The following is a 10,377-nucleotide window of genomic DNA, read 5'->3' on the forward strand; positions in this document are numbered from 1 at the left end:
AAGCCTTGCAATTTAATTAATAACTCATTCAATGAATTCGGGCAATTAACATAGAGTAAAACCTAAAACGATTGACAAATCACAATATCCGTCAATAACCCTAATGAAGATTACTCCATAATGGAGAAAATATTCATAGCAAGAGTATTAGATGAACAAAAAGACATTACAATTCCCAAATTCAAACCAACTTCCGTATTGAATGAATTGGATCAAGTATTTTGCTTTTCTGTTGCTTCCTTGCCTTCTTCTCTCCTAAAAGTTGCTCTCAAAATCCAAGATCACCTCTTTTTAGACGAGTTGGGCTTCATATAGGTCAAGAGAAGTCGCCTCCGAAATTACCAAAATAGTCTTGGGAAAGTTTTCCGAAACGGACGTGCGCAGCCGCGCACTTGGGCAAGTGATCGCGCATATGGCCGCGCACTTTGGACAGTCCTCTGCTCATCTTGCGTGCCCAGTGCGTGGTCGCACACCTGGATGGCTTTTTGCTCCATTCTTTGTTTCTCTCGTTGACTTGTACTATTGTCCGTTGATCCTCGAACACGATCCCAACTTACTCCATGGGCTTTTACTCAGACTTCAAAGCTCCATAATAGCTTGAATTAGTTCCACAACCTCACAGTAACTCGGGATCGCTCCTACAAAGCATGAAACGCGCACTCATTGCAAATTAATATCATTTAAAGCTCAAACCCTAGTAAAGTGCAGCGAATTAGAATGCAATTAATAGTCAAAATACGCAATTATAGTCTACCATCAGTTGAATATTTTTGCAAGTCTACAAGAAGTATAGTAACTAGTTTTATTATCCCTACAAAGAGTTAAACTCTACAAAATACATATGTATTTGAAAACTAATTGAAAATTAAAAAATTTCAAGTCTAATGGAAAAAATCTACAAGTCTAGCTTGTTTTGTAGATTTTAGTCACTTTTGGTAATGCAACGCTTGTTTTCCCCCAACGTTTAGCAAAAGGGTATTCGTGTCACGACCCAAAATATCACCCGTCGTGATGGCGCCTATCTCAATATTAGCCAAGCCGACAATCTCAATAAACTCCCATATCTTAAGTTTGAAACATAATAACTAAATTTTGTTTTTAGAGGAAGAAAAACTCACAAATACAAATATAAATACTCCCAAAACCCGGTATCACTGAGTACATGAGCATCTAATATGAATACAAGTCTAGAAAATATGGTCTATAATAGTCTGAGACCAAATACAGTAAATGAGGAGATAAGGAAAGAGAGGCAATGTCTGCAAAACACGACAGCTACCTCAGAATCTCCAGAAAACCAACTGTGCGAGAGAACTAGCACCCGCTATATCCGGAAATACCTGAATCTGCATACGAAGTGCAGGGTATAGTATGAGTACAACCAACTCAGCAAGTAACAATAATAACTAAGGAACTTAAGATAATGACGAGCTACACAGTTATAATTCACTTTCAGTAATTCCAAGAAAGAATAGACATGCTTTCAAATCCAGCAGTTTAAGTCAAGTCAATTTTACACAGCTCAAGTTCATGTAATCCGGATATAAAATACTTCAGGGAATTTCACAACAATGACACGTAACAACTGAATACAACAACAAATGAAAAATAAGTACAACCTCTCAGGACAACAATCACTCACTGGGCTCCCCGCTCTCAACACTCACACTTAATATGTACCCGCGCTCATTGGGGGTGTTCAGACTCATGAGGGGCTCCTACATCCCAAGCGCTATAATCTGCACGGACAACTCACGTGCTGCACAGACAATTCATGTGCCATAGTATAATTATCTGGATCCGCAAGGACAACTCACGTGCTATATTATAATATCTGGATCCGCAAGGACAACTCACGTACTGCACAGAAAACTCACATGCTATAATAATATATCTCACAATCAGGCCCTCGGCCTTGCTCAGTCATAAATCTCTCTAGTCTCTCGGGCTCTCAAAAATTATGAAATCAGCCCAAACAACAATGATATGATGCATCAATAATGAACAATAGAGACTAAGATAAGATAATCAAGTAAACTGTGACTGAGTGCAAACAATAATTAAACAGATAGTTCAACATGTATACGACCTATGTGGGTCCCAACACTACTAACATATAGCCTAAACATGATTTCTAGTTAAATTTTCACAACACATAGAGAGCACATAGCTAACAACAAGTTATTCAACTTTACAGTCTCACGGAACGGATCAAGTCACAATCCTCTCGGTGCACACCCACACGCCCGTCACCTAGCATGTGCGTCACCTCCAAAGTAATCACATGATACCAATTTTCGGGGTTTCATACCCTCAGGACCAGATTTATAACTGTTACTTATCTCAGAGCGTGAAATTCTTTACTCTGATATGCCTTTGCCTAGCAAATCGGCCTCCGAATGCCTCAAATCTAGTCACAAATAATTCGTTTCAGTCAATAAAATTTATTGGAATTAATTTCATATGAAATACAATTTTTCCATAAAACTCCGAATTTTAACTCCAAAAATTGACTGTGGGCCCACGTCTCGGAACTCGACAAAAGTTATAAAATATGAACTCCCATTCCACCACGAGTCTAACCATACCAAAATTACTAAATTTCGATAACAATTCGGCCCTCAAATCCTCAAATTTATCCAAGAGGGTTTTCAAACTTTTCCAACTCAATTCACCAATTAAATGATAAAAATAACCATGGATTCGGGTAATTTAACCAATATTGAGTTAAGAATACTTACCCCGTTATTTTCTCTGAAAATCTCCCAAATATCGCCTCAATCTGAGCTCAAAATCGTTAAAAATGGAAAATGGGACGAAGTCCCATTTTCTAAACTTAAACTTTCTGTCCAGATCTCTCTTCTTCGCGAACGCGACAGGTCCCCCACGTTCGCGAAGCACAACTTGACTGCCCACAAATTTAACCCTTCGCGAACGCGACCGTGGCTTCACGAACGCGAAGCTTTACAAATCTTATCCTTCGCGAACGCGAAGCTTTACCAGCTCAGACCTTCGCGAACGCGAACGCGACCACCACCTCGCGAACGCATAGAACAAGGACATGGGGTCCCCAATAGCCTCACTCCTCTTCGCGAACGCGATACCACTCACGCATTCGCGATGCACACATAAATCATACCTTCGCGTTCACGTTCTACCCTTCGCGAACAGGAAGAACAAAACCTCACACTCAGAAAACACTCTTCGCGAACGCGATGGCCCACTCGCGAACGCGAAAGAGAAAATCAGAAAAATGCAGCAGCAGATATCAACAATCTCACCAAGGCCAAAAATGATCCGTTAACCCCCCGCTAAAATCACGATTCATTCCCCAATTCAAGCCTAATGAACTTTAAAATTTTAAGTTTCTACAAACGACTCTGGAACCTATCAAATCACGTCCGATTGACCTCAAATTTTGCACACATGTCATAAATGACATAACGGAGGTATTCCAAATTTCAAAATCGGATTCCAACCCCGATATAAAAAAGCCAACCCCCAGTCAAACTTTCTAAAATTTTAACTTCCGGCATTTCAAGCCTAATTCCACCACAGACCTCCAAATAATTTTTCGGACACGCTCCTAAGTCAAAAATTACCATACGGAGCTATTGGAATCATCAAAATTTAAATTCGGGGTCGTTTACACATAAGTCCATATCCGGTCACTTTTCTAACTTAAAATTTTCAATTATGATACTAATTGTCTCATTTCACTCCGAATTCCTTCCGGACCTGAACCAACTAACCCGGTAAGTCTTACAACGACTGTGCAGCATAAATTAAGCAGTAAATGGGGAAACGGGGCTGTAATACTGAAAACGACCATCCGAGTCGTTACAATTCAATTGTCTTCTCTCAAGGAAGTCCATGAGTTTAACAATTGAATTTTCTATCTCAACAAAATATTAGTAAATTAAAAAATTTACTAAAATTAACCATAATTGGCATCACTATAATGAAATGCAAAATCAATCAGTATTTGAATAAATTAAAGTTGTTATCGAGAGGCAATTTTATACAAGTGTATTGATATAATAATAGCCGCTATTGTTATAGCTATAGCTAGAATGTGATTATAAAATATAACGTGAAAATCGATTAGAGAAAAATTAGAAATTATAGTGAAATATTTATTATAGATGATGATTATTATATAAATGTTTGACTGTATATAGTTATATGTTAAACTGTTCGCACCCATACCCCATTTTAAGGGCAAATTTGAGTTTTTTTTTTCCTTGTAAAAAAAGGTCATGTGTTGGAAAGCTTCTGTCATTAGTGAATAACGGTATATTTTGAACTATTCTTACAATGATACGATGTGTATTTAATCTCAACTATTGACACATTATAATATTTGGGCCTTTTCTCAAAGTTCAATGGCATATTGGAACATTTTTAGTAGGAATTCTTAGCGTAATAACATAAACATGTAATTTGTGGTCATTAAATTCTATATTTCAATAAAATAATGCAACCATTCCCCCAAAATGTTTAGATAAATAATGACAAAAATTAGAATCACAAATAAGTACAAGATTTTTCATGGCTAAAATTTACACGATTTAACTAAAAATTCTAATTATCATTATTTTAAGAACCAATTTTCCGTTACTAACCTTTTGTTAAATGTAACTTTAACAATTTCAGACAAATAATTTTATTTTCGTCACAAATCGTATACAAGGTCAATAGTAAAATAATGTGTGATCAACAATTTTATTTTTGTAATTGAATATTATCGAGTAAATGGTGTCCAATACTCTTTTTGGGTGAGAAATCTTATTAGAAAAGTTTGTTATAAGATTCGAATATCATCCCTAAATTATTATTTCCAAATATAAAATCTAATATATACCACAAAAATGAGCGATATGTGACGAATTTTTAGTCGTAGCTAAGCACCGCATTATTTGAGACAAAACCTCATCGAGGCTAAATTAAGTATTATATAGGGACACAACAAAAATCGTCATAAATTGTTTACATTATTAGTGATAAAAACTATATGGTCACAAATAAGTACAATATTTTGTAGCTAAAATTCGTATTATTTAGCTACAAATTTATAATTGTCGCTATTTTAATAATTTATTTCGTGACGAAACCTTTTCGTATCTAAATTTAAGTATTTATTAAGACAAAAACCATTTCTTCACAAATAGTATACAACATCAATCACAAAAAATATTTCGTCACCAATAACGTTATATTTGTCACTAAATACTTCCTAGTAAATGGCGCCAACTTATTTTTTGGTGGGAAACTCTAGAGGACAAAACTTTGCTATAATTTTTTGTGTTTCGTCACTAAAAGTATGTAGCTCATATATTCAGGCACGAAATATAATTTTTGTCACGAAAAGTGAACAACTAGTGACAAAGTTTTTGCCGTAGCTATTAATTTCGTAGCTGAATATCACATTTGTTGTAGTGTAAGATTCTTTCAGAAAGTTGATTCGTATTTGGTGGTTCATTTGGCAATATTTAAAGCAAGAAAGAACGAAATATGAATATTCTTATTCAGTTTAAGCGTCCTAGCTAATGACCTGATGAATTTTAGACATAGAAGTTTCTCTTTACTTCCTTAGTATTTTTCTTTTTTGTAAAATAAAATAGAAATGAACAAGATTTCTTTTAGGAAACGTTTCTGAACTCGTAGTCCAATGAAGAGGAAAATTATATAGATGGGATTAAAATCTAATTCTCCATATATAGAAAAAGCAAAATAATTTTCATTTATTAAAAAATTTAATATATAAAGCTTAAAGAGCGAAGCTTGCTTACGCCTCAAGAAAGTATTCCCTCGTTGCTTAACCTATACCTTGAAAATACTACCTTTTCGAAGTGACCCTACTAATAAACATTCCAATAAACTTACATACTAACAGAAAAAAGTTAGGAAACTAATGGACGAATCAGAAAATAAATAAGAAAACTACATTTTAAATTCCTAATTAAGCATGCTAAAAGAAAAGAAAAAACTGAAAATATGCCCTAAAGAATGGGGTTAATTTCACACGTCACCACTAAAATTTACAAGTTGTAATAAAGTCATGAAACTATTTTTTGAACTTTATTGTTTGTATTAGTAATATAAGTTACAAATTACATAATTATTTTTTTGTATCATTAAAGTAAACAATTGAACTATGCGTTAATTTCTTAAAAATTAGTCACCTTTTCATTTACGAAAACTAAAACTTGAAAAAAGTTCTTTCTTTGGTACGTGAATCTCAAGCAATAAAATATGAAAATGAAAAACCCTAACAACCTTTCATGAAGAGGAAAATATAGGAAATGAATTAAGGAAACAAAAGAAAGGGAAGAAAGCAAGCCATTTATTAGTAGGAATGGGATTTCCATCAGCTTGATCTATAAATACCTACTAAAACCCTATTAGCAAATTAGAAACAACTCATCAGTATCACCATTTTAGGGTTTAACAACTATAGTTATTCATCACATAACAACTAAAGTTTTCAGCTATTTTGCTTCCGTTCTCTCTCAGTTTCTTTCTTTTTCTGTTTCATATCATATCCATCGTCCGATCCGTCAATATTTGATCAGCAGCACAATGGCAGAAAACTCTTCTTCTCATCGTTCGATGGGTCATCGCTTTCATCCGACGGGCAGGGAAGTGCTCAAGTATCTAGTAGGGTTTGTGAGAGACGAGCCACTTCCCTTTCAGAATGAACTCATGCAAGTGGCGGATCTCTACGCCGACAAGGAGCCATGGCAGATTTTCGAAGCTTATGATAGGGGAAACAACAACAACAACAACACTCGTTACTTCATAACTCCGCAAAAGAAAGAGAAACCTACGTGGAAAAGAGTTTCAAGAACTGTTGGGAAGGGCACTTGGAAGCTTCAAAACAAAGGTCGAGATGTGTTTGATGATAAAGGGAGACTCATGGGCTACGTGAAAAGTTTGAAGTACATCCCCGCTAATAAATCGTCAAACAACGTGAATGGCGAGTGGTTGATGACTGAGTACTCTTTGTTTGATCGTTATCTCGTTGCTAGGGAGACTAAGAACAAAGGTTTCGTAATTTGTAAGATCAAGAAGAAAGGCAAACCTGGTGACAAGAAAAATGGAAACAATATTGAGGAGGTAGTTAATGATGAGAAGATGAGAGAAATTGAAGAATTTATCAAGTCCGTGCTGCAAGAAGATGTTCAAGTTGAAGACAATGGAATAAGATCGAGTGGTACTATAGCAAAGGATGATCAAGAGAATAATATTATCCAATACGTAGAGGGAGATCAAGTTAGAGACCATGTACTTGGTTTGTTGGGCTCCCCAGAGGATATTGTTAATGGCGTGGATGATGAGAATGTTCAATATTGCGTAGATCAGGGAGATGAAGGCCAAGTCCATTTACTTGAAGAATATATTGATTCCGTTATGCAATCAGAAGATGTTCAAGCTGAAGACAATGGAATAATAATGTCGAATGATATTATAGCAAAGGATGATCAAGAGAATATGGAATACCAAGTCGAAGACCATCAACATGCTACTTTGTGGGCTTCCCCGGAAGATGTCGATCTCGATACTATCAATTTCTGTTAGTTAAAGGATATATTTGCTAGATAATATATGTAGTTTAATCCCAAGCTAGCTCTTAGATAAAGTTACAAACCTGTACTACAATACTATGATTTATCAATAAATAAAATTATTATTTATTTAAAATACTGACCGATTTCGGTCGGTATTTGAAAATTAAAAAAAAATTAATTAGTACCGACCGATTTCGGTCGGTAATTAAAGTTTGACAGTCAGTCAACACTTTAAATAAACCGACCGACTTTGGTCGGTACACGTTAGCGACCATTATTTTTCCGAATAATTAAAAGCGGTCGGAAATTAGTCGATTTTTATCAATTTTCGACCGATTTCGGTCAGTTTTGGTAGACGAATTTACACAGTTTCATTGTTTGTTATAAGAAGCATTACAAAACATAGTCGATTTTTTTTTCCACATTTTATAGATGCAATATTGAACGATTCCATGATGTGTGTGCCTAGCTATATATAAGAAAGCACTTTCATGTGAATGTGAAATCCATGAGCAGTTCAATCAGAGTCGGAATCAAGATTTTAAGTTTATGGATTCAGAATTTTAGTGCGCTTAAGTTACTAGGTTCTAAATTAATAATCTGTGCATATTAATAAATTTTTTAAAACAAATACAATATTTGAACCAAAAAATTGAGTTCGGTCGAACACATATTCCGCATGCTAGCTCCACCCTGAGTTCAATTATGTACTTAATAAATGGCAATGTGAGGTTTGTATTCTAAGGTAAAATTATTGTCACAATATCAACCCTTTTGAATTATTTACTAATCCACATTTATTGTAAATAATCTCTTTTAATTACCTACTAAATAATATGATAAACAAAAATATGCATGGAGTTATGTATAATATCAAAGTAAACAAGAATTTTATTAGCCAATGTTTGTATTTTGCATTGTGATGACCCAAAAGGTCATCTTATGTTTTAGAACTCGAATCTATGCTTTTAAGCCTTAAAAATCTCATTTTTACCCTCCTCGATTTACGTGCGCAGTCCGGGCAGGTTTCTAGAAAGCTTTTATGTTGAAAATTAATGAAAATAAGAATTTTTGCCTTAAAAATTAATTTTAGTTGACTTCGGTCAATATTTTTGGTAAACGGGCCCGTATCCATATTTTGATGGTCCCAGTAGGTCCGTATCGAATTATGGGACCTGGGCGTATGTCCGAAATTGAATTCGGAGGTCCCTAGCTTGAGTTATGAATTTTTGATGAAACTTAAAAACCTGAAAATTATTTGTTTTTAAAATTAATTTATATTTGTCAATGTTAGTATCGGGTCCGTATTTTGATTCCGGAGCCCGGTACAGGTTAATTATAATATTTAAGACTTGTCTGTGAAATATGGTGAGAAACGGAGTTGATTTGACGTGATTCGGACGTCCAGTTGAGAAAATAGAAATTTAATAGTGTTCTTAAGAATTTTCATTTGATTTGGTACTAAATTCGTAGTTCTAGGTATTATTTTGGCTATTTGATCGCGCGAGCAAGTTCGTATGATGCTTTTTGACTTGCGTGCATGTTTGGTTTGGAGCCCCGAGGGCTCGGGTGAGTTTTGGATAGGTTACAGAGTGATTTGGACTTAGAAAAAAATAGCTAGTGTGCTTCGGCTGTGTTGTAGGCCTCAGACCTCGCAAATGCGAGGTCATGGTTGGCATTTGCGATCATTGTTGAGGTCGCATTTGCAAACTTCTCATCGCAAATGCGAAGAGAAGCTGGGCCAGCCTGTGTTCGCAATTGCGAACTTTTCTTCGCATTTGCGAAGGGAGTCTGGGAGGGGTATAGATCGCAAATGCGATATTTTGTCCACATTTGCGAGGTCAGTGATCGCAATTGCGATACTTTTCTCGCATTTGCGAAGGGTAGTGGGATTGTGAAAGCTTCGCAATTGCAATAGTCCCTTCGCAATCGCGAGCTTCGCATTTGCGAAGCTCAGGTCGCAAATGCGACGTCTGCAGCTGAACAAAATAATTTTTGGACGGGAATTTTCATTCACTTCCTAAATTTTCAAGACCTAAAACACAATAGGCGATTTTCCAAAGACCATCTCTTCCCCAAATCTTAGGTAAGTGATTCTAAACTGGTTTCTTTCAATCTTTCACTACATTTTACAAGATTTCAACCAAAAATCTAAGGTTTTCACGGTAGAATTAGGGGTTTTGGGTAGAGAGTAGGGATTTCGGAAATTTGGGGATTTAGACCTCAATTTGAGGTCGGATTCCAAAACCAATTATATATTCGGGCTCGGGGGTGAATGGGTAAATGGAATTTGGTCTGAACCTCGGTTTTGACCAAGCGAGCCCGGGGTCGATTTTCGACTTTTTGGAGAAAAATTTAAAAAATCTAAATTTATGCAATGTAATTGATTCCTTTAGCAAAATTTGATATTATTGAGTCATTTTTGAATAGATACAAGTGGTTTGGAGGTGAATTTCAAAGGAAAAGCTGTGATTGAGAATTAAGTGGCCTTCAGAGCAAAGTAAGTGTTGTGTCTAACTCTGACTTGAGGGAATTAGGAACCTTAGATTATTTGCTAAGTGAAATTCATGTGAGCGGCGTATATGTGAGGTGACGAGTACTTATGCGCCGCCAATTTTCTTATTTTTCATGTTTCTCTGTTTTTCTTATATTGTCTTATTCCTATGCCAAATTGCTAAGTGTTATACTGGTGCTGTTCAAATTATCGTTCTTATCATGTTTACGGAATTTTCTGGTAATAATTGAGTTTTTATTTCAAAGTTGAGATTGATATTATGGAACTAAATGTTGAAGTAAGGTTTGTACT

At 35.5% G+C, this 10,377-nt stretch overlaps 1 protein-coding gene across 1 annotated transcript; it reads left to right on the top strand.

Moving 5' to 3' along the window:
- Nucleotides 1–6,582: 6,582 nt before the first annotated feature.
- LOC138906478 (NAC domain-containing protein 2-like) lies at nt 6,583–7,630 on the top strand. Its single transcript, XM_070195345.1, has one exon. It carries the CDS (start codon nt 6,583–6,585, stop codon nt 7,579–7,581), a length of 999 nt encoding a protein of 332 aa, XP_070051446.1. The 3' UTR covers nt 7,582–7,630.
- The last annotated feature ends 2,747 nt before the right edge of the window (nt 7,631–10,377 follow it).

Source organism: Nicotiana tomentosiformis, chromosome 1, assembly GCF_000390325.3.
Source record: "Nicotiana tomentosiformis chromosome 1, ASM39032v3, whole genome shotgun sequence".
NCBI lineage: Eukaryota > Viridiplantae > Streptophyta > Magnoliopsida > Solanales > Solanaceae > Nicotiana > Nicotiana tomentosiformis.